At 42.8% G+C, this 24,704-nt stretch overlaps 2 protein-coding genes across 2 annotated transcripts; one reads left to right on the top strand and one right to left on the bottom strand.

Annotated features, from left to right (window-relative positions):
• The first annotated feature begins 1,047 nt into the window (after positions 1 to 1,047).
• On the top strand, positions 1,048 to 19,272 carry LOC118110742 (CTTNBP2 N-terminal-like protein). The gene is made up of 5 exons (XM_035158761.2): positions 1,048 to 1,163; positions 4,351 to 4,458; positions 14,279 to 14,530; positions 15,008 to 15,115; positions 16,385 to 19,272. The coding sequence occupies exons 1-5, from the start codon at positions 1,158 to 1,160 to the stop codon at positions 17,669 to 17,671; spliced, it is 1,761 nt and encodes a 586-aa protein (XP_035014652.1). The 5' UTR covers positions 1,048 to 1,157; the 3' UTR covers positions 17,672 to 19,272.
• Positions 19,273 to 19,377: 105 nt separating this feature from the next.
• On the bottom strand, positions 19,378 to 24,189 carry capza1b (capping actin protein of muscle Z-line subunit alpha 1b). Its single transcript, XM_035158762.2, has 10 exons — positions 24,113 to 24,189; positions 22,734 to 22,797; positions 22,533 to 22,584; positions 22,241 to 22,304; positions 21,950 to 22,156; positions 21,776 to 21,855; positions 21,403 to 21,481; positions 21,228 to 21,299; positions 21,005 to 21,067; positions 19,378 to 20,867 (listed from the first exon to the last, which is right to left on the bottom strand). The coding sequence occupies exons 1-10, from the start codon at positions 24,149 to 24,151 to the stop codon at positions 20,727 to 20,729; spliced, it is 861 nt and encodes a 286-aa protein (XP_035014653.1). The 5' UTR covers positions 24,152 to 24,189; the 3' UTR covers positions 19,378 to 20,726.
• Between the last annotated feature and the right edge of the window lie 515 nt (positions 24,190 to 24,704).

Consider the following 24,704-nt stretch of genomic DNA (forward strand, 5'->3'; position numbering starts at 1 on the left):
TGTTTATGAAGACTTTTACAGAATAAACCAGAAAAGATATGCATTTATGTTTATGTTAAACATAAACATGTTTTTCTTTCCTCTAAATGCAACTTCTATAGCACAAATTTGGTTGAATTGTCAATTTTCCTTTTATTTTATTAAAAATAATTATTTTTAAATGAAGGATAAACTGTAAATATCGAGCCTCAATTACATTTCATTGTAAGAAGAGTTTGATAACAACATGGGAATCATTGCCAATGTTTTTTAGGTAATATATACCATAGTATTGTGTTGCCCCCCAAAAATTGACATTGGTTTATTCGACTACTTTCTACCTCAGTATTTTGAATCATAATCTCCAATATGTCTGTGAACGATATTTAAACATCACTGGGACACAAATGGATACAAAGCAACTCTACGAGACCCTTCAGGACAGTTCTAATGCATATATAGAGTTTTACCTCACTTAAAGAATCAATGCTTATCTGATTTACTGTGACATACAGCTGCAAAACGAGACGAGCAGGAGTGCACCAAAGCGTGGAGGTGTGTTGAAATCTCGTTGTGCACGTTTCACATGCATTTTCATGCACGCCCACACACACACACGGACAGGACAGGCTCGTGCAGGCTGCACCGCCACAGGGGGGCCAGGGAGGGTTGTGCTGTGATGCTGTCGTTTGGCCATTAAGGGGAGATACAGCCGCACGAGACGGTGCAAGCCCGTGAGCATCTGAGAAATTACCGGTTCTACGAGTTTGTTGGGTGCACGACCAGTTTGTGCACAATATTTCCAATTCAACCATTTCACCTTTTTGTAATTGTGCACTTACAAATATAACCTCGCATGCGATAATAGTGCAAATAGGCCAAATGTGCGCACCCTTCCAAAAGCGCATGGGACACACCAGTGCCTGAAACAAAGAGGTTTCTCCCACAGACTCGGGCACGCTCTCATCCCCGCCCCAGCGATGACAATCCTGCCGCTCATTGGTCAGATGGCTGCAGCGCGCCCCTCTGATTGGCTGTCCGTCTCGTCACTGAGCGTCTGTTGTTCGAGGTGGCCTCAGAGTGTCTGTGCAGTGTCAGTGGACTGACTGGATTCATGCTGCCGAGTGTCTCCTCTCTGTTGGACTGGCAGAACAATTAATGTGGCCGGAGCAGAGCGCATGAAGGTACGTGTTCACACTGGTTTCTGCCCTCCAGAGATTTAATCCGGACATTTTGCGAGGTTTTCTTTTTGAGTTAGAAATCAAAATGCAAAAGTCCATAGACAGGTCCGGGCTTCATCTGCTATTTGCTGCGGCTTTGCCGTTTCTGGTTATATATGAAACTTTACTTTGTATGAAACTGGTAAACGATCATGCCAAACAAATTTAGATGAGTAAGGATGAGTAAGAAGCGCTGAGATCCAGCAGGGGTCCTGTGTTGAGTTCATTTTCAGCCTAATGGGTGTGTATGGTATTGATTTTACCATTATCACTCCAGGCAATCTATACACATAAAGGCTAATGTGTTGATATGGTGATGTTTGCAATACTTTACCGATTGAGCTGAAGGTTTCCAGCCCTGGAAATGATAATAACAACAACAGCCCCTTGTGTCAGACAAAGGACCAACAGGGTGGCAGGTGGAAGCTCTGCTGTTCCTGAGCAACCACAGCCATAATTTATTCCTCTGGAGGCACTGAGCAGCGTGTCCTGCACGTAGATCCCATCAGCACTGAGTCCTTACTGGTTCATCAGCCAGATTGAGTTCAAGTTTAAACCAGACTTTGTTTTCTACCTGTGTGAAATGACCGTTTGTAAAGTGAACTGTCTTCATTGGGCCAATTTTCTTGATGCTATCCGCACATCAGCTTTGTCAAATTAGCTTGTAGTAAATACACAAACCTCTGTTTTTCTGTATGTGGAACGCATATCTCACAAATCATCCATCCGACAATATTGGTAAAAAATATTAACGATGGATTATGAACAACTGTAAAATCTCCATTGCAGATAAACCAGGTAGGATAAACACAAGGTTTTGTAACTTTACCCTGCACCATAGACTGTTCATAAAAAGCTCTGCACACAAAGTCCAGCTCTCAATCAATAGAAAACTGATACTATATTGTAGACCCACTAATGAGAAAGAATAATTCTGAAGTAGGGTCCAGAGCATTACCGCTGCATTTCTCACTGTTTGAGTGCTGGACGTTGTGTGCAGTCTATGGTGCAGAGTGGAGTACGGAAACTTGGTGTTCATCCTTCTTGGTTTATGTGCAATGACAATTTCATAGTCAATTTAAAATAATTTATATCGAACGCATTTCTTGTCAAAATCGCACCCTAATCGGCACTGCACTTCCTTGGCCAATTTACAATACACATGCAAAGTGTGAAGCCGATTAGATGAACGGTTTCTGACATAAGGGTTCCACAGACACACAGACAGACAGACACATGTTTGGGCAATTAGTCAGTATGCTTCTATATTGACTTGTAAATTTGCTTGAACAACATGAAGGCAACAACCCATGACAAGACATGTTATTAGTTCCTCGATCAAATTAATGCACAACCTGCATCACTGCCATTTGAAACCACGGGGGCCACAGAGTGGGATTCAGGGATTTTGCTCTTGAGTGACAATTCCCATGGTGTGGGCATCCCTGGAATGTGGGAATGATTTTCCATGGACGCTGATTTTGAGATATCAGGTGACACACGGAGAGAGTTTTGCCCTCCACTGACATCCAGCAGCTCAAACACACAAATATATAACTAAACTAACTCAGATAACAAAACTGCGTGTGCGTGTGTGTGGTTGGGCAGGACTGGAAACTACCCTTGCAGTGCATGTCAAGTTTTTAGCCAGTAAATAACTAGTGATTCACAACACGTCCCTTCGCTGTGAGCGTGCGGTGAGCCACAGAATGCACAGAGGAATTTTTGGAGAGACCTTGCAGACAGCGAGGAGGAGAGGTTTGTTAAAGAGAAGATGAGAACAGTAGCAGACAGATGAGCTTCCAACTGAGCTGGACACCTATAGTGAAAGGACCCTTATATGCTCTCTTCAACATCATCATCATCATCATCATCATCATCATCATCATCATCATAACACCAAATCTCTTTGGAGAAATTGCTCAGATACAGTTTCAGAGAGTTTGAGTATCTACACCAAGGAGCAGTGAAGCTGTTCTAGTAGCTGATGGTCAGCCTTGGTTTAACACCTTATGTTTGATTTCTACTTTAATTTGACAAACATCTGCATCTTTATTCTGCAGACTACATATCTACTGCACTGAGCTGTGATATTACCTCTGCCAAGGTTATGGTTTCTCGTCTGTTTGTCGGTTTGTTTGTCAGCAGGATTATTCAAAATATGGGCCGAGAAAGAACCCATTCAATTTTGGGGTGGATCCAACCAAAGGGGCCAGGAAACTTTCTTTAACATACGAGATTGTGTTTTATTTTAACATTTTCCCAGATTCCCAGGGAATAATTCATGGATCTTAACGGGAAAAAAACAACTGGTATATTTAGGGGACTGACATGAATGAGTGTGTGAAATTTGGTGCAGCTTGATTGAATTTCATGCGCTCTACTGAGTGCCATGGTTAGTGTGAGAGAGTGATGAGAGGAGTAAGAGACAAGCTGATCATTATAGTTTCAAACAGATGATCAGCACACCGAGCAGCAGCCACAGCATCATTATAAGGCACTGACAACAACCCGGAGGCCGACCTCACCCCGACGTTAAAACTGTGGTTTTGTCATTTTCTTAATTAGGGATGATGTCAGCCGTGTGAGGTACATTATGTCTGGTCCCTGAGACTAGACTGGGCCTGGCTGGTGAATCACAGTGTGTGGAGTGGAGTGTTGGATGGCTAATGCCTTTAAAAGTGTGTGCGAAAGAAGACGTTTCATGGAATCACATTCACCTAATGGCTTTTCAGATTGCACTGCACCTTTGCAGTGGACAGTTTGTGCTGAATACGGCAGACAACTGTCCTCAGTATATCCCCTAAGCAACTTAAAATGCAGATATGCTAATGACTTCCTGTTTATGACCCTGCGCACAACCCAGCGAGGCCACAGATGGGACCCAGAGTCCCATCCTACATCAGCTCTGTGCCACTCACTGAAAGATGCACTAAGAAAAGTTACCAATAAACACTTCTCTGCACATAAATCCATTCCCAATATTCAGAGGCATTCATATTCCTTGTGTTGATGGATCATTCTGATTGCATTTTATGTTCATTTGTTTATTTTTGCACAATACAACCAGGTTTGATAAACTGTATCATATACATCTGTACCATAAAGAATATCTCATTCTCATTCCCTCTGTTTGTCTTTCTCTCATCAGGAGGAGAAAATGAATGTGGAGGCTCTGAGCCGAGCAGAGCTGCTGACTCTCCTCAGTATTCTGGAGGGAGAGCTGGAGGCCCAGGATGTGGTCATACACACCCTCAGGGTGAGTTGGACTCTGCAGTGCACAGACACAAATCTCCACATGGACTTTAGGAGTGTGTACAATAACTATAAAAGAAGATAATATTACAATATTATTACATCCTAACAAACGATTGAATAAAACGTATATTTTTCTTCTTCTCTTCGTTACTGATGATGTCCTCATAAAATGAACCTGTTTCGGCATTACACCCCCAAAAAGAATGTCAGCAGACAGGGAGGGGATGTGTAAACAGGAAAGGGAGGAAACTGAGCTGATGAGGACAATGGCACAGGCACCCGTCTGGTTTCCGAGGCCTTTTATTCTTACACAGAACCAACGGTACTCCTGGTCAGACCAGTCCACAGCCACAGCTAAAACCTGTGCTCTTTATCTTATATCATGATTTCTCGCTCAGTTGTTGCTTTAATCCTCCGTTTTGTGAAGCTCATTCACTCCTGTTCAAAGAAACAGCCTCGGTCGTCCACAGCCACAAAGCTTTGCAGTGTTTCAGTCCGGTCCGATTGGTTCCCTCCGTGCCTCTGCCAGCTTTTTCACACTCATGACCACAGCAGCTGCTCCATGCTCGGATGAACCCGCTTTTTCGCCCTGAATGCTTGACTTATTGTCTGAAATAAGTGGTTGGGGTTTGCGATGAGGACAAGTAGCAACCGGGAGCGTCTTGTTCTCATAAATGGGCCTTAATCATGAAGTTTCTCTAGAAAGCAAGTGAGGCAGTAATCATGAGATAATTTCAGTGTCAGGGCCCGAGGAGGAGCCAGTCTTAACCACAGGCGCTCAGATGCAACTCGAATGGCAGCTGTCCAGATCTGACGCATGCAGGGATTGACCTGAAACACACACACACACACACACACACACACACACACACACACACACACACACACACACACACACACACACAGTCATTCCCTTAGGACAAATGTACAGTCGCCTTGTTGTCTGTACGTATTCCTCCTTCCGTATCTCCGACTACACTGCTTGTTTTCCTCTCCCTCCTCTCTTCCTCCTCTCTTACTCACACACAGCCATGTTACATGGGGTCTTTCATGTTCGACCATGACCCACGTCCGATCTGCCCACTCACTCCCGAACACACACACTCCGGTGGTCTCTTGTGGGCCTTTTAGAGGCTGCAGTGTTTATTGTGGAGAGGATGTACAAGAGTTGTAGGCTCAAATCACTGACTTCCCTTGTTCCCACTGGGGGCCTGTGCACCATTTTAACCGTCTGGTCCATGTTAGGACAGATTGTGTGTGGAGACATGTGGCTGCAGGGGAGATTGCCACGGGTTGATAAAACCCTAATGTGTCCAATATTGAGCTGTTAGTCTGTGCATTAAATTGGCAGGTGGGCCGTCTGTTTTTACAGCTCGTCTCTCTCTGTCTTGGCTGTTTTTCATCTCCCCACTGTGATTTTATTTCCCCAGGATCTTGATATGCCACAAGCAATTCTAAGAACTAACTAGCAGTCTCCTCTCAAGTGTTGTCAGCTAACATGGCGTGTTAACCAAGCTCTGTGTGTGCCAGGTAATGTTTACTTGCACTTGAGGAAGGCTCTCAAATGCTCCCCACTCTTTTCCCACTTGAAATATTTTGTCCTTTCACCATGTACTTGATGGGCCTTTGTTTTTCTCGGGAGAGCAGCATTCAGGTGCTTTTTAACCTTTCCCTCACCCTAAAGCCTTCATCTGTAAAAGCTGTTTCAGTGTTTACTCAGTTACGGCTTGAGATGGCGTCACCGATGGGACTTGTCTCCACAGATTCGTGATCATAGTGTTTCCACTTCTCATCGCTATGGACACAGATAAGCGGTTTTACTCAAGGGAACATTCCTGAGAACATGACACCAGAAACGGGTCCTGCATTCCAACAGGAGTGGCATATATATTTTGAGTTGATGATTGTCTATATCTGCACAGGAACTGAGGTTGTAATGATCTTTTATCTGTCAGGTAATAATGGCACGAATCCAGCATGAAGCAAATTGCATAGAATTGTTGGTTACAAATATGAAAATAGACTGTCGCTGCTACCTGCCCCTGAAATACTCCCAGAGGGAGCGCCAACGTCCGTCCTCTGCATTGCTTCTGAGACAATAAGTAAACAAGTAAACAAAGTGGAAAACAAACCTGGAACATTGAAGGTTAAAACTTGGAGATACGCCTCACACCTGCACTGAGAGACTGCTTTCATTTTTTTTTTTTTTGGGCCTCAAATACCTGTGATTGCGAAACCAATATCGCTGTTTATATATATCTGTTAACTGTTTGTTTACTCAGGCTCAGGTTGTTCCTATGGTTACACTCAGCAGGACCTTTTTTTTTTTCCCTTTCATATGATGTCATATCCTATAATCCTAAAACGCTTTGTCTATTTTTGCAGGCTGACGTCTTTTCCTGACTCCATAAACAATAGGGCTTGGCTATGAATGTGCAGTTCAGATAACATTGTGTGTTTAGTTACTTTGACAAGAACCACTGCCTAATTTGGACACGTCGTCATGATACGAACGGGACCAATGCAGCACGATTTATAAAAAACCAAACAAACAAAGAGAGTAGATGCCACACAGCTACACATGAGGTGGCCTTAGTGGCAAGGTAATACCTGATACTTATCTGTGATGACAGTTAAATGTATCCACAGCCCGAGGCCTGGGAGAGAAAAGCTCCCTGACCTGAAAAAGCTCCGGTGACAACAACGCACCTGATATAACCTTCATGCTTTTATTGGTTAGAATTGATACAAAGAGACACACACAGCACATCCCGCACACAATTCACGACACGCCCATATGAGTGACATCTATCAGATCGTGTTTCCTTTAGGTAGCCTTGTTATGGCTGCTTCTCTTATCCTCGGAGACGCAGCTAGAAAATAAAGGTTAATATCTGTAACGATAATCAACTCCACCCTTCCCTTCTGTTTGCTCTGAACTGGAGAGTATATTTGCCAGCTACACATACAATAGTTGTAAAGGAGGTCAGGCCAAACCGAGATAACAGCCAGACGGAGATAAGATAAATCACTGCTTTTTTCAATGAAGAGTCTTTTTCAGTGTTTTGTCCTCTTCTTTTATCCCTTATCTTATTTTATTCAGCATTTGGTGCATACATTTTCAAGTGTGGATACCCGACCCGAGCCCTTAGCGACCCTGATGATATTCGGCTTCAGGTTGGATTCGGTCACGTTTTCCACGCTGTCTACTTGAGTCTTTACACTGCATGTGCTCGGTTCATTTACTCTCGGGCATGGACAGGTTCAGACAGAAAATGTTCTCCTCCTCTCTTCTCCTTTTCTTTTTTTAATTTAGTTTTTCCCCACTTATATTTACATTTAAACATGTGCTGGCCCTGCGATACGTTGGCGACCTGTCCAGGGTGTACCTCGCCTCTAGCCCAATATCAACTGAGCATAGATGATGTGGTAGTGGTATAGATGAATAGATGGAACTGTTGTGTGAGGAGATTCAACCATTATGAGTTTTCAGTTTAGTGGTGTTGTTTTGTTGGTGATAGATAAAGACAGCAGGGCTATAATGATTCATTTTGAGCGTGTAGAGTACATCCAGATCGCCCAAGTATCCACATGGAAGGAGATAATTAAATGCTGCAGCCAAGGAACAGGGATTGTGTGGTGGTTACTTCATCCCAGAGAAGTATCCAGTTGCTCTCATTATGTGCGTCTTGTGCTGAGTAATGTTTGTTCTGTGAATGACTTTTTATTGTATTAGCCGAATGTGTAACATGCTGAAGGTGTTATTACAGATTTTATTCCAAACGTGCTAATGAGAGTGGATGTCAAGTTCTCTTTCCCATTTGTTAATTGGAATATGAGGGGAACCGTCAGTTGAATATAGAAGTTAATACAGTTTCCAGAGTGGTTTGTTGCTGTTTCTCAATGCCATATATGTCAATGGCCTGTTGGAGTGTTAACATGACGCTACAGTCCAAAAATGTACTGGAGGTGTGTGATCCCATTTTCTTTCCATTATATCAGAGGTGATTTATTGACAGTGAAATCTGGATTGTGCAGTATATGAGATGTTTTTTTAATTTTCTAACCAAGTTAGAGTTGTGGCCATTGTGAAGTTTTTGAAGGTGAGTGTTTGATTGTGACGCTAATGAAGGGTCGGCTTGTGCCTGCTGCCGGATGTCTTTACACTTTTTATGGCAGCTTCTCTTCTCTATAGACCCAGCAAGAAAATAAAGTTTCATATTTGTAATAATAATCAACCACACCCTTGGCTGCCTTTTGGACTTGGAGAGTATTTGCCTAATACACATGAAATAGTGGTAAAGGAGGTGAGGCCAAACCGAGATAACGGACAGTCTGAGATAAGAACAATCACTGCTTCTACAATAGAGTTTGACAGCATCAGTGATTCACCCCGTCGGTTTAACTTTTGACTCTCTTTCGAGAAATGCCCACTCACTTCTACTTTCCACATAATACTAATGATGATAATAACAATGATGTGATTAATGATATGTTATGCTTCTCCAAAACCTTCTCCTGACCACAGGGTGAGATCACCTGCTTCCATGTTTCATCACTAACTGCTGATGATATCGTGTGAGGCCGTTAAACGTTACTTTATTGCTTTGTGTGTTCCCAGTTATCTCAGTGCCGTCTGTGGTTAATGTGTGGGTGGAAGGTGCAGAGGATACAACTTAAGCCTTAGACACACACACCTTTGCTTACACTTCAAAAAGCAACCCAACGCCCACCCACCCAGTCGTTCTCTTTCTCTCTCTCTCTCTCTCTCTCTTTCTCGTTCTCTTCTGGATTAAAAAAACATGTCGACTATTATGCATAGCCATCTCTCAAGTAAATGTTTGTCCCCTTATCAGTCATACCTTCAGATTCCTACGTATATATACATCAAAATCACGAGGAAATTTGCTGCACTACCACGTGTAGTACCTTGCAACAATTGCATGATCCTTCACCAGTTTACACTATGATGGAAGTGTGGGGACTTTTCCTTCACATCATCTGGGCAAACTAATCAGTGTAGTGAATAAAAACATTCACTGACTAAAGTAGATTTAATCTAGTTTCTTTCTTTTGTGCAATGGTTACCGCTGTTGCCTCAAAGCAAGAAAGTTCTGGGTCTGAACCTGCTGTGTGCAGCTTACAAATTCTTCCTCCAACAGCCCAAAGACATGCAGGTTACTGACTTTAGATTGATTGTGAATGTGAGGATGAATGGTTGTTTGTCAACCAGCCCTGTGATAGACTGGCCTGGATGTACCCTTCTCCACTCACCCAATGTTTCGCCCCGCTTCGCTTGTTTCGTTCATATTGTAAACCCAGTTTTTGCGCTATGTCAACTTCCTAGACAGTATATTAAATGTACATATTTTCGATATCAAAGAGGACCTCTCCACTAATTATTTTAAAATGTTCACATGTAATGTGAAAGGGTCGCTGCTAGTGACAAACCCACAGAGCTTTATACCCCCACCACCCATTATTCAGAGTTACTGATTAGCTGCTTAGCTGGTAAATAAAGTTGTACATTTGGCTAATGTTCCAGACATTTCTCAGAATTTAGAACACAGGAGAGCCACTACTCTGAATGAATTCTGAAGTTCCTCTTTACAACTTTAACAGGTGATTATACGTTAATCCATTTGCTTCCAGGTTGTTGCACAGCTCCTCTGCTCTATGAGTGGCCAAAAGAAGTCAATATTTAATGCAGCTTTAAGTACATTTTGAATTAGGGTCTTCCCATAGACAGTCTCTGAGTTCTCCCAAGTTCTCATCCTGTCTAAGTGTTTAGCTAATGATTAGGTTGTCCATTGTGGCCATTGAGCTAGTCGTTAGTTCCCAAACTCTATTTTTAGTGCTCCGAACAACAAAGGCATCCATACTGCTGAGCTGTTTGTGTGACATGTTATTAGTGTATGGCATTTCACAGCACACAGGTCATCTTAGGATGGCTTGATTTACAGGAGTCACCAGAGCCTTTATAATCAGATGTGGCTGCCAGTGAAGTGATCTACACCTGGCAAAGCCTGCCATTCAATACTGATGACAAGCTGTCCATTGGCAATACTTTCTCTCCCACTATTCAGTAGAGATAAGCTGATTAGCAAATTCACCCAAGGATGAAAACGGCACCTCTAAGTCTTCCTATGAAAACACCAAAGCCAGAGACAAAAATGTAAACAACATCCTATACTAGATGCTACTGTCTTTTTTTGGTTGTCCCTGTTTTTACCATAGATTGTATGTAAAGAAGGACGACATGACAGTTCCCCTAAAAGTGGAGCCAATCCATCTTGTTTGCCCCCTGGTGGCTGGCTGCAGTAAAGGTCATAAACCCTACCTTTTTTTTACAAAAAGTGAAGTGCAAAAAGTGAAGTGCAAATTTTTCCACCAAGTTTATTTTTAGTAAGTTATTTGATGGTATAAATAACGGTGAAACGTCACGATTGACAGCTGAGACTGCCTTGTGATTGGTCAAGCGTTTGTATCGGCCGAACCGCAATACACCAACTTCACTCCACAATCACTTCTGTGCAGACTTATAGTCTTATAGTTGTTCTTTGCCCATTCTAATTGTCTGCTTTCGTACAGGCACTAACTTGACACTGTGCTTTTCTTGCACTGCAGATTTACTGGATGAACAACTTTTCTTTGTTTTGAAATAGAATAAGACTCAGAGACAACGTCAAACACCTGTATATTTTACATAAATAAGATGTTGGAGCATCTTGATACATTGTTCTACGTCCTCTTCTTGGCACTGGACTCCTTAGGTTTGAGTTCCATGTAAGAGGCTTTTAATATCTGACAGGTCTGTTTGTGCCGTTCTTTTGTCCCCGTGTGTCTAACGGTTCTTCTGAGGAGCAGACTAATTCATCAGGAATGCATACTTTTCCCATAAGCCCCACTGCAAAGCTTCTGGAATTGAGACGTTACCTTGGAGATAGCCAGTTATGCTAAGAACCTCATGCAGGATGGAAAACACACACATCAGCATCACGCTCATAGATACACACACACACATATAACATATAGTCAATTAAAGTTTTATGTTGGAGTCTGAATAACGGCCAAACTGGACATTTGTAACAGGAGGTATGCACCCAATACCACTCAGAGCTGTAATTGTGTCCATGCTACCTGCAGAGTTCATTGTGTGACAGTCATTCCAGAGGCTCAGGAAGGAAACCGGATTCCCTGGCTCTTTTCAGTTCGCACAAGGGCATGATTGTGCCCCGAGGCTGTAGGTACCTGACTGACAGACAACCTTTCCAGGTGGAAAGCATCAGGTTGTCTTTCACACCTTGTTACAGCTGTGGGAATGCATTAGAGGATAAAGGCTGTTGAAGGAGGCAGTGATCAAACAAGCTGTCGCTGACCAATTTCAAACGCACGGCGTGAAATAGCAGAGGAATTCTTGCATACTTGGTACAAATTTAAAAACAGATCAACTAAACAGTCAATAAAAAATAAGTTGACAGCATATAATCTATTTCTTGCCCGAATTAGTTGTAGAGACATTTTTGTCCAGTAGCTGTGCAGAAATGAGAACCTTGCAGCAGAGAGGGTTTGGTTGTTGTGCTCTGTCATAAAGGAAAGCACACTCTGTCATTATGATCGGATGTATCCTGAGAAAACCAGGAGAGACCAGACGCTAGGCTACAGCTTCCACGACTACTACTGCTTCTAGTACTACTACTATTACACACACACACACAATCCAATCTCAGCACGGCCCTTAATAGGCTGTTTAAACACTCCAGCTATATATGAAAAAGCTTTACAGCTTTTCAAAGCCCAGCACGAAAACATATGCACAGAGCCACAAGTAAACATGCACACAATGGCCTACACAAACACACACACAGTAAAAAGACACAGACATACTACACACTCACACTCTCGCACCCAATCTCACACATTGAAGCCTACTGGGTCAGACATGGAGACAATGCATGAGGCTGAAGGCATTGAGACAGTGTCTTTGTGCGAATCCTGTAATCTCCTCACTGAGGGTCGCATTCTTTGTGCAGCCATAGAAAAAATACAGCCTCCTTACTGATGCCCTCCGTGTGTGTGTGTGTGTGTGTGTGTGTGTGTGCGTGTGCGTGTGCGCGCGTGCTGCAGTGGTCCGAGGGCGTGTGAAAAAAAGAGTCTGACAGAGAGAGGCGGAAGTAGAGGCATTTTCTGAGAAATGATGACGAACCGGCAGAGGAATGCGGTGCCATGCGTGTTTGGGCAGGGGGACGGCGGGGGCCGGGGGTGTTTGATGAGGACTGCATGGGGAGACGGAGACGGGTGTCCCGGAGACACGTGGAGTGAACCCTGAGGCATGTGCTTGCATCACCAGCACTGCCAGCTGACCCTGTGATGCCAGAACTCAAACCTACCAACTGCATGTAGTTAATGAGACCTAATGATAAATCGGTCTGAGCGGGAGTCAGGTCAGAAGAGCGTTATCACGTTTCACCTCTTGTCAGTCCAGCAAGTTTCTCTCAAACAAGCTGAAATAATTAGGTGTCCTACATCGTTTTATACCTCAGGATTAAATGTTCACCCGTAACCAAGTATGCTACCACTTACCATTCAATTAATTTGTTTGAGTTTAGGTATCATCCAACAACTTAATTAGAAATTGCTCTTGAGTGTGTGTGTCTGATTTCATGGCCTGGTCCTTCACCCCTGCATCCCTGGGGAGGAGTTAGCATCTGCCCCTGGTGGGGGTTGGACAGCCCGGCCTCACCTCTTTGTTTTTGGGTTGAGGGGTAGAGCCATCTGCTTGTGCTCAAACTGACAATAAAAATCAGGTTTCCTGCACACACACACACACACACACACACACACACACACACTTCTTAGTCTATGTTCGATGGTGATATGAATTCCTAAAGTTATAACCTACAAGTCATCTCCGCTTGTGCTTGTGCAGGACGTGCTTAAGTTTGTGTGTCTATGCGTATACAGTATGTTTGTGATGAGTTACCTTGTGTCTTTCTTGGCACTAGTAGTTGGGCCTCATGTTATCTTCTGAGCACATTCTTTCCTGTGCTACAGTGTGGAAAAGAGAACTCATCCTATCAAAACCATTTACTGACAAACGACTGAGCAGGTACACGGACTCACAGGATATTAATCTTCTCTGTAAGTCACATGTACCAAAGAGGACACACACAGTACTTGGCTGGATTTCAAACCTGTTCCCTGCTGAGCTACAAATGTATGTTTCATTACGTCCACCAAAGAGGTTATGTTTTGTACATTTCTGTGTTAGTTAGTTGGTTTATTTCACAAAAACTACTCAGGGGATTTCAATGAAACTTGGTGGAAGGATGGATCATGGGCCAAGAAAGAACCCATTACATTTTGGTGTGGATTTGGACAAAGAGGTGGATCTTGAAATTTTATCTTTTTAACATTGCAAGACAGGATATTTTTTTAGATTGGATATTGTTAAAAATAAGTCCGGCAAATTTTGTATCTAGCAGATTTAAATGTGGTTAGGAATTCTTCAGTTGCTGTAAAGTAATATATAGGGCTACAAACCTGTAACTCCCACCAATGTGTAGCGGAGATAATGTGGACTCAGCAAATGAGTGGTTAATATGTATCCTCAATAGTTTTAGAACTATGTCCAATGAACATGACCTACTTGGTGCGGAATTTAAGGAATCCGTCGGGACTTGGCGGAGGGATGCGCTCTACTGACTGTCATGTCTTCCTGTGGTGTGTGATTATCAAGTTAAGAGTCAGCTTATCAGTGTAAGTTAATGCTTAAAAACAAAATGATAAATGTGCGTTGTATGTTTCTGTGTATCTATTAGGCTCAACACAGAGATACTTTCATCCAAGAGCGCTACGGCCAGTACGACCTTAGCGATCCATTCCTGGCGCTGCAGCGGGACAACGAGTCCGCGGAGCGCCAAAGCACACTCACCCAGCATCAAACACACCTGCAGGGTCAGGCAGTGGGCCCGAATCCTCTGGCTGTCCTCAAACTCGTCATGGCTCACTGCAAGAGGATGCAGGACAGGATGATGGGACAGCTGGCTGCTGCCGAGAGCAGACACAGGAGGGTAAGAGGCATAAACACACTCAGTACGTTCTGCAGCTCCCCTGTCCTGTATGAGGAAGATGTGTCACTCACAATAGGTGTGTTATGCGTGTAAATGGGAGCAACATACATGTATGTCTCCATGTTTCAGACCCTGTAGACTTGGCTTGAGCGAGAGAGGCAGACAGACATTAGCCGCACCTAGACTTTAGAGAGGTGATATGGAGCTTCATAACAGCGGGTTTATGGGAGTCACTGCTGACTGTCTCTGAGTCAACTGCAGAGAGTTTGAGGAAACAGACGAAACCTTGTCATGAAGTTGGGGATCTTCTACGCAGCTGATAAGTTTCACATCAGCAATACTGTGCGGGGCAGGACAGTTACTCTGATAAAAATACATCAATGATATGTGCAAGTTTCACATTTATGCAGCGAAACAAAAAACCCTGCCTGCATGTCATGTGATTATAACTGTTTTATTTGGCTGTATGCTTTATAGATGATAGCTGATCTGGAGGATGAGAAACGTCGGCACGCCCAGGACTCTGCACATAGTGAGGATTTAACCGTCATGCTGCGGACAGAAAGAGACCAACTGCTGCAACAGGTGCACCTGACATGTTAAAGATAAAAGTCTGCATATGGCCTACTGTTGTACTGTGTGTGTATTTGTATGGGGTTTTGTTTGGTAAAGACGTGAAACTCTCAGCTAAACCTGTGCTCACTGGCTGACGTACAGTATGTGAACATCTGTTAGGAGAGATTTTTCTGTTTCCGTTCTGCTCCTCCTCTTTCCCTCTCCTCTGCCTGTCTGCACATTGTTCTTCAGTCATACCGAGCAGCGAAGCATCAGTGCAGCTCCACTGTGTGAGTTAGTAGCGTAGAGAGGGCTGTAAAAGGTACAGTGACACACAGAGGCACCCGTATGCACAAGCACAGGGCTGTTCTAGAGGAAACAGGGGAGGAAAAGGCCATTGTGTAGCTGTGCAGCAGCCACGGGGCTTTATGGCCTCAGGAAACCTGAGATAATGGATGACCATGCCTTTACGCAAGGTCAGCTCGTACACACACACACACACTGTGAGCACAAACACAGCACCATACAAACTAAGCACAAGGGACTTATGTAAGAAAGAGTGTCTCCCAGTCTTCCTCGGGCTTTCCTGCACGTGTTGTTTTTTGGACACTAATCGTATACATTAGTTTTTTATTTTATCACCTCCCATTTCCTTCTATTCATCAAAGCTTTTAAGCAGTCCAGTCACCCGCTGATGACCTCAGAGCACACTGAACTTTCCATAAACATGCTATGTAAGCAAAAAATCATTTTTTTCACAAGGCAAAAGGCTAAAAACTGCCCCCTGTCCGACTCTCTAAAGTCTTAAACACATACACACACAATCTATCTTCGTTCCTCTATGACTCACATGGACCTAATTTATATTCATCAGACAAAACTTTATGTAGATAGAGCCAAGAAAGTTAGGATTTGATTACCTACAAATGATGTCAGCCATTTTTGAAATTTTTGAAAACTTTTAAACATTTTGTCTGAGTGGGCCCCATTTTCATATGTGCCGTGTCTAATGAAATAGATAGGAAATATTGTGCTCAAATGAATCTATTGCAAATTAGCCACTAGTCCATTTGGACATGTATGCAAAGATGCTGTCAGTTGCTGCCAACTCAGTCATAATCGTTTTTTTGCAAAATGCATGTCCTAATGTTTTATGCCAATTGTTCCAACAGTTCTATTTTCAATTGCTTCTCATGCTGTTTGATTTAATGCAACAAAGCAGTGCTCTTTTGCCTCCTTGTGGTCAACGTTGGAAGACTTACCATGTCTTGACTTGTATTCCTCTCCCTCTCTTTCTAGTTGGAAGGGGAGCGTGACAGTGTGCGGAGGTTGGAGAAGGAACAGGCACAGCTGGTGAGCAAGGTGGAGGAGTCACTTTCCCAGCAGCAGAGGCTCTCCTCCACTCTGACCCTGGAGCTCCAGAAAGCCAGTGGCCAGGCTCAGGAGGAGGCTCAGAAGGTCTCCCAACTTCAAACTTTGCTCCAAGAAGAGACCAGTGCTCTAGAGAAGATCCAGGGGATCCTCGAAGGTGAGAGGAGCAGGGCGGCCCAGCTAGAGGCCAGATCTGAGGGGCAGCAGGCTGAGTTTGACTCCGAACTAGAGCGGATGAAAGCCAGGGTCAGCAAAGAGGAGGAGAGGAGTAGGGAGTTGGAGAGACAGGTGGAGGAGCTGAGGAAGAGGTTGGCTGAGCCTGAAGAAGGTAAAGAGGGCGTGAAGGAGGATGTGACGGAGGTGAAAGAGTCGCTTTCCAAGGCGATGGTGGTGTCCACCTCTGCTGAGACTGTACCGGATGGAAAGGTAAATGTCACTCCTAAATCCACCTCACTGTCAAAGGTCAACGGCCATCACAATCATAAAGAGACAGAACCAACTCAAGAGGGGAGGGGAGCAGACAATGGAGGGGTGATAGAGAATGGGGGAGCCGCACCTTTGCATTTCCCTCTTCACCCTCACCCTCACTCTCCCTCCAGCACAGCCTCCTCCTCTCTCTCCTCCTCCCCCATTTCCTCCCCCATCCTTGCCAAGCGACTGGGCAGCCCAGGCTTGCATCAGTCCTCCTACCAGGCCGGAGTCAACCAGCGATTCCAGGCTGCCAGGCACAAGTTCCAGAGCCAGTCTGAGCTGGAGCAGCAGCAGGGTGGCCCGCTTTCCCCCAGGGACCTCTCCCCCACCACCTCCTCCATTCCTCCCCCACCAGAGCACAGCACAGCTAAGCAGCTGGCCCGCAACACTGTCACTCAGGTGCTGTCCCGCTTCACTAGCCAACAAGCAGGAGTCAAGCTGGCCCCTCTCAGCAGCTCTCCGTTCGGTACAGACTACCGAAACCTAGCAGCGTCCCCTCCTGGTGGGAGGTCACCTTCTTCAGGGCCCTTATCTCCAGGCATCCGCTCCCCCCTCACTCCTCGCTCAGAGAGGACCCATCCTCCTCCGATCCCTCCCAAGAAGCCAGGCATGAGTCCAACTCCAGGCTCCCCAAGTCACTCTGCTCGGACCAGCCTCTTCCCCGAGCTGACCGGCACCTGTGGGCATAGCAACAACGGCCAGGAGGGAGCCAAGGAATCAGACCTTTTATTTTCTAGCAGCTAACGGCCGGTTCACACAAACTCACTTCTAAATGAGTCAGACCTTACTCAACACTTACTGTAATTTTCATCTTTACTGGCGCTCAAGCCCACTTCATAGCACTCATGAGCAGATGGACTGGTTCAAACCACAGACTGTATACAGATGGATGACGTGTCTCCATCTCCTCCCATCGTATAATTAGGAAGCTAAAATATTCCTAATGCGGGTGCCACCATCTTGCACTTTTGACGTCATTTGGAGCCAGTAGAGATTGTGGGGCGGAGCCACAGTATCGAGGTCCTGCCCGTTCATGCGCTTGACCAACCGCGAATCAGTCTCAGCTGTCAATCACAATGTTTCTACCCATTTTTAGAACATAATATAACAAAAAGTAAACGTACGGACAAAATTAAAACTTGAACATACATCAGTGTGATAAGAACTATCTAAAACTGAAACCATCTCGTCCTTTGAACGTGTACTTGTTTGTTCCATGTCCCATTCACTAACATGGAGGAGGTGGGGTTTATCACCTATAATGCAGCCAATCACCAGGGGACCATCAAGACTATTTGGATTCACTTTTGGGGACCTGTCATGTCGTCCATCTTTATTTACAGTCTATGCACCCCTACCCCCCTAGTCTTTTATGGATGCTTTCATTGGATTTAATATTTCTTACATTCCTGTCTTTGGTTCTTTATGTAGAATATTTGAGTTTGAAATTTTAGAGTAAAAAATATTTATGTTATTTTTCACTTAAACCCTATATTAGGGGTGTTGAGAAACCATATATAAAGAATACTGTTGACTTTAAAAAACAAAATGTCAGTGGGATCTTAAAGCACAGCCCTCCTTTTCTTAACCCTTTAATGCTTCAAACTGCCTGTTAGAATAAAAGAAGAGTTTAGTCAGATACAGCACTGTGTAGCTAGTGGAGGGGCCAAAAATATAGATGTAGAGCATAGTGAAAGTGCAGCTGTCACCATGTCACAATAAAATAGTAACTTTAAAATGTTTTGCCAACTTATTCTTATGCAGCTGTTGTGGAGATTGGCCATGGAAATGTTATACTGTAAATAATTTAAATGAACAATATCACTTGCATGTGCTGTTTTTTGTTTTTTTCTACTAGTCACAGATACACTGAATCTTGTCTTGAAAAAAGGGAGAGCACACTTTGCACTACATTTCTCTAAGACACTGTATGTCTACAATTTCAGATGTTTTATTCAGGGAAAGATTCATTTCCGCTTCACTCGAACCGAGAAGGACTGAGTCCTGTGCCGAGAACCATTTGGTATAAAGGGTTGAATCTTGCTACTGTAACTATTGTTTCTATAGCACATATCAAATAATTTACATAGTATTGTGTGTGTTGTCGTAATGATGCAACATGTTATATTTTATTTTACATTTACTGTGTTTTATGTTTCGTTTTCTAGCTTTAAAAACCAAGAATTCATTGAAAGAAATTATTTTAGCCTTTTGATTTAAATGTCAATTTATATACACACTGCTTATCTGAGGGCCACCGTCCCTCAGCTTTCTCTAGAAAATATGCATATGTTGAACACCTGCAACACCTAGTGGTATTTTAAATAAATTACCCATGCCTTAAAGATGAGTGTTTGTCTTTTTTTTGTTTATTACCTTTACAAAGACTTAACTGAAGGGTAATGCGATGTGCATGCGACTCCATTAAAATCAAAACAACAATCTAGCCAAGCTGTTCAATCCATTTATTTGTACAACAGAACGGGGCAGTAAAGTCTTGAGCTTAATAACTGATCGGAACACAGTTGTAGTATTGTGTGAGGGTTGAACACGGCACAGTCTAGATAACATGTAACTGATCCAGAGTCAGCCTACTTAGAAGTCGTGTAACACATACAGAATGATGTGGCCTTCCAGAAGTCATGTAACGTATACAGTATATATGATCTTGCCTTACATGGCAACAGCTTTGCATTCACTTGGCATTGACCAATACACAGTTTGTTACAGTTCAGAGTGCAATAATATTATAAGACTCCAACAAAAACCAGCATATTAAAATAGAAATTTGCATACATGGGTGGGAGGGTGGAGTTCTTTACCATAGGAAAGAGATTTTGGCAAATAAATCTTGGTTATTATGAGTATGTTTCTCCTTTCACAAAGGAAAAGCTGTACAGCAGTGGAGGTGGTGTTTGTCAAAGTAAGAGACCAGAGAATGCATTATAGACGCAGCAGCGTAGAGGGTGATTTATCTTATTTCAGTCATCATAGTTCGCATTGGTGGAGACACACATCAGTGACACGCAACAGAAAGTAATTACACATTCCCTCAGTCCTGATGGACACCGACGAACACCAGAGGTCAACAGTGCAGGAACAGAGCTATGCTGAGAATCGTGCTACTTCTAAATGTTATCAGATAAAAAAAAACTCAATCCCGTCAGCGATGTAAGTAACTAAGTTCTGTCAGTACCAGTTAAAAAGTCAGATGACTGCAATTCATTTTGTGCCAAATTTTCCTGATGTACTTGTTTCCCAATTCTATAAGGAAAAGAAAAGTTTCACAAAATGAATATTTTATTCCAAAATCAAACTCTTGATATGTAATGATGTGCTTAATTTCTCTCATCAGCTGCCTTGTGCAGTTCTGTTTTTTGTCCGTGTGGGCTGATATCTCCACTGTGATCACAGTTCTGCAACAGTTTGATAAAGAAAGAGTAATGTAACCACTGATACATGAATCTAGGGGAGCCCTGTGATTCCTTAAATGGCCGAAGGAAGAGTCACTCCTCTAATGTAGCAGTTCTGAGCACAGCCCTGCACACTGACCCAACACAACTCTCTCACACCACACATCCTCAAGTAACCATTTTCTCCAAACCATCTATCTCCATACTGCAACTTCTTTACCGCAGACAGATACCTGTGCCTAACAGTCTGCAAATCTTCAGTTATTATTTTTTTGTTCGTTTTTTTTATTAATTCCTTGCCCCATACTGACATTGCTTTGGTTTGTCCTTGCGCACGTATAGGTGGGTTGTGAGACAAGCGAAGCGTGCGTCTCCCTGACCTTCCACTAGGCGTTCTGCATCTCCTTGCCAATTTTGTAACTTAAGATCTTATTCCAGTCGATCTTAGTGCGTGTGACAGGCAGCTGGCGACGCAGGGCTTTAAAAGTTGTGTCAGACATGGTCTGGTAGTTCTCACTGATTGCAGTCTGAGGACACAAAGTGGAGGAAACCATGAATATATTTTCTTATTTAAATATTTTTTCTTTATGAATGTTTTAATAACAGTAGAACAGAGTTTTAAATACTAGAATATAAAATGCAGAGTGAATAAAAGGTAGCTTACCTGGTAGTCATTTTCAGCGTTCTCGATGATGTCAACAAATTCCTTGGCTGTCTGGCTTTCATTCTGTTTCAAAAACACACAAGTAATCATCGTCTTAAATCTACAGCACAGATGGATGAACTCCTTTGAATATAACCTGAGATGACACAATAGGACTAATACTATGTGTGAAATGCTGAAGAACGGCACAGGTGTGTTTGTGTTGACGGGTTTATCTACTTACAGTCACTGGTATTGATTCTTCTACCTCCTTATGACTAACCAGCTGCACATTTCCATCTTCATAATAGTGAACCTGGAAACAGGGAAGAACTTTGTAAGTAAGATGGTGTTTTTCAATCAATATTCTTCTTGACTTGATATTGTTTATGCAGATGAGCACGGTAAATTGAATGTACCTGGATTTTCAAAACTCCCACCACCTGAGCAGTGGACTGACCAATGGTAAGCTTCCACTCTGACCTACAGCGACCATTCCTGGGTTAGGGAAATGAAGTGACGTCACCATTACAATCAGACAGCAGCATCAAGAACATTTATAAAACTGAGAGCAATTATTTCACGTTGACCGTGTTTAAAGACATATATACAGAAACCTGTTTTGTTCTGTTGTGTAATTATGTTCATCTTTATGTGAGGCAATGAGGATGCAAGACAAATTTCAACTGAGATTCTGACAAAGTGTAATCTAATACACAAAAAATTATTAATCCTATTATACACATATTCAGGTAGGTTTAGGAAAATGTGATTGCAGGACGGTCAACCTACCAGAAGTTTTTGGGTTGAAACTGATGTCCTTCAATGCAGGCTATGATAGTTTGCTGACCATCGACCGTTTTGCCATATACCTGCAACACACACATGATATGGGTAAAAATGCAGTCTACATTGCCTAAATTACTTCTTTTTTTTTTTTTAAATCACCATTTTTGTGCACCTTACCGTGGAGACTCCAGTGGGATAGTGCTCTTTGACGTAGGCACTAAGGGCAGTATCACAGCCATCTCTCCAGCTTCTCAGGGCCATATCTCCTTCATACGGCTCCACGTCGCTCACCTCTTTTCTTAGGTGGTCGAAGCGGAAGGACAAACAGTTACGGGGGTCCAGAAAACGCCCCTGACCCAAGTCGCCATGCTCTGTGATCAGGACCTAAAAAGAAGGGAGAGGGAAGACGTGTGGCTCAGACACTTGCTCTTCTGAAATAAATAGGAAAGACTAAAGGATGAAACCTACCGGCTCATCGTAGCCCTCAAGTTTAGCAGGAGTAAACTGATCCATGTTGTACTGAGCAAAGGAGCTAGAGAAACAGAATGGGCACAAATAATCGTTATATGACATCAAAGATATTTCAACACGTTTTCTAGAGACCATTTTGAGAACACTGACCATGTTTTTATCACCAACATATAATGAATCTCAATGTATACTCCCCCTCTAGAGGCTCGAGTGTTTTAAACGGTGTAGATTCTGTGTAAAATATCAATATATTTTGCTTGTATGTTACTTGTAAATGAATCTGACTTACTGTGAAGCTCCCTCCCTAAGGAGGTTGTCATTATTGAGAAGAAGCCGCACATCTAGCAAGACAAAAATAAACTGTTTACGAAAGGACTTTTCAGAGACAAAACAATAATCTATCAGTATCAGAGGCAAAATAGCCAACAATATATATATTTAAAAAAATGTCATTATCATTGCTATTTTGCCACAGCTGCCCTCTCCTTACCATTGAAGACCTCATTGAACTCTCCTGGGGGGGCATGAGTCACAAAGTTGGCCGCTATGCGAACCTATGGAGAAAGATTCAATGCAACTAATCAATTCAGCAATTATGACTCAAAGTACAATAGAGAAACACCACGGACCAATGCCTGCAATTAACTGGATTTCCATTGTTTAATATGCAAAACAAATCTATAATCTCACTTGCACAGGTCAAGGAAGTTGGAAAAAAATGTTTTACTTCTCGTTAGTAAATTTGTTGTGGCCTCGTCGTATTGCTATAGCTGGTACTAAGATGCAAGTTAAGTTTAGCAGTTTTGTAATAATCTTTTCAGCTTAACTTTTGGTTTGCATCATGAGCGATTTTAAGAACAGAGAACAACAAACCACAGAAGCTAGATGGATAGATAAATAGAATCTGCGGTAGACCAATAGTGTCATACTTCCTCATTGTGTTTGCACAAAGCATAAAAACATGAGCATTACATTAATACATATATTGGACTTCTGTTATATTGCTGTTGCTGAAAATGATGTTGGGATAATTATTACCTATAGCCCGACAACCAGAAACGACAATAACATCTCAGTTTAAAGAATGTCGGTCAACAATGACACACAAATAGCACGTTTTAAAAAGATAGAAGAACTGATATATATTTTTAATTACAGCTTTTATAAACATCCAACGCATTGTAAACACTGTAGGATCCACACGGCTCGTCTGCATTATACCATCAGGCCATGATGGTTGATAAAACGCCTCCTGGTGTCATCAGGAGAAGCTGATGTCCATAAAAAAAAATGACCTAAGCGTCTGTGTCCACCTTCACAAGCAGAGAGACGTTCCTAATCAAGTGAACCTTCCCTCCAGCTCCGAACAGGCTCCATCTAATCCGCACACACACCCGTGTATCCCGGCCTCGGCCCATGTGAGGCGATGGAGCATTTGCGCTGCAACTGTATCTGTTTGACCCAGAAATCCACAGCAAAGTGACGTTAGCCGCTAACGCTAGCTTCACGTAGTACTGGACGAAAACGTCGCCCCCGCGCTTATTGCAGATTAATGTGAACACTACAACGAGACCTTCGGAGGCGCATCGGTACATCCGCGTCCACACGTGCAGTGACGAGTACTTAGAAAGTTGTCAGTAAAAGTGTCGGCTCTGTATTCAGCCGCTAGCCAGCTGCAAGCTTTAACTAGCATTGGCTAGTTAGCTGAGCGTAGATTTCAACGCGCAAGTTTATCATTCCGATGCGTGACCAGAAACTGGCGCTCTCGTCCCAAAAATGAACCATTGGCTCGGGCGAACGTTCAGCACAGACAGGTCTCCACGTGCGAGAAGAAATGTCTCCGAATAACGAATAAAACAGTCTCCAAACCTTCTCCTCCTCTGACAGCGGATCCTCGAAGTCAGCCATCTTGGCTCTTTGTGACCCCACCCACCCCAGCTGACTGACAAAACCATTGCGGCGGTTCAGTCACATGATGTTGTTTAGAAATATATCTTTACAAAATAAATAACTATGAAACATATCTGTTTAGAAATATATCTTTACAAAATAACTATGAAATGTATCTGTTTAGAAATATATCCTTACAAAATCACCATCTTTATGGTAAGTTTCAGATCATGGTCTGTTCTGTTTCTACTTAAATTTATAATTTCAAATGATTTCAGTTTTGGTCACAGCAACTCAATGTATACTTTATACATTATATACTTGACAGGTGTTAATTTAAGGTGATAACATCATTAATTACTCACTGGTATTTTTCGGATATGTAGATTAAACCATTAAGAGTAAAATAAAATTCCTCATCAGTTTGTAAATAATATTACTTTTCATTTTTTTTTCACTTGTTTGTATATCTACTTTTTTATTTACATGTTTGAAATAAATAAAGGCAAGACAGGACTGGACAGGACAGGAGAGGAGAGGACTAGACACGATTGGAAAGGACAGCAGTGGC

Source organism: Hippoglossus stenolepis, chromosome 6 (genome assembly GCF_022539355.2).
Source record: "Hippoglossus stenolepis isolate QCI-W04-F060 chromosome 6, HSTE1.2, whole genome shotgun sequence".
In the NCBI taxonomy this organism is placed as follows: Eukaryota; Metazoa; Chordata; class Actinopteri; order Pleuronectiformes; family Pleuronectidae; genus Hippoglossus; species Hippoglossus stenolepis.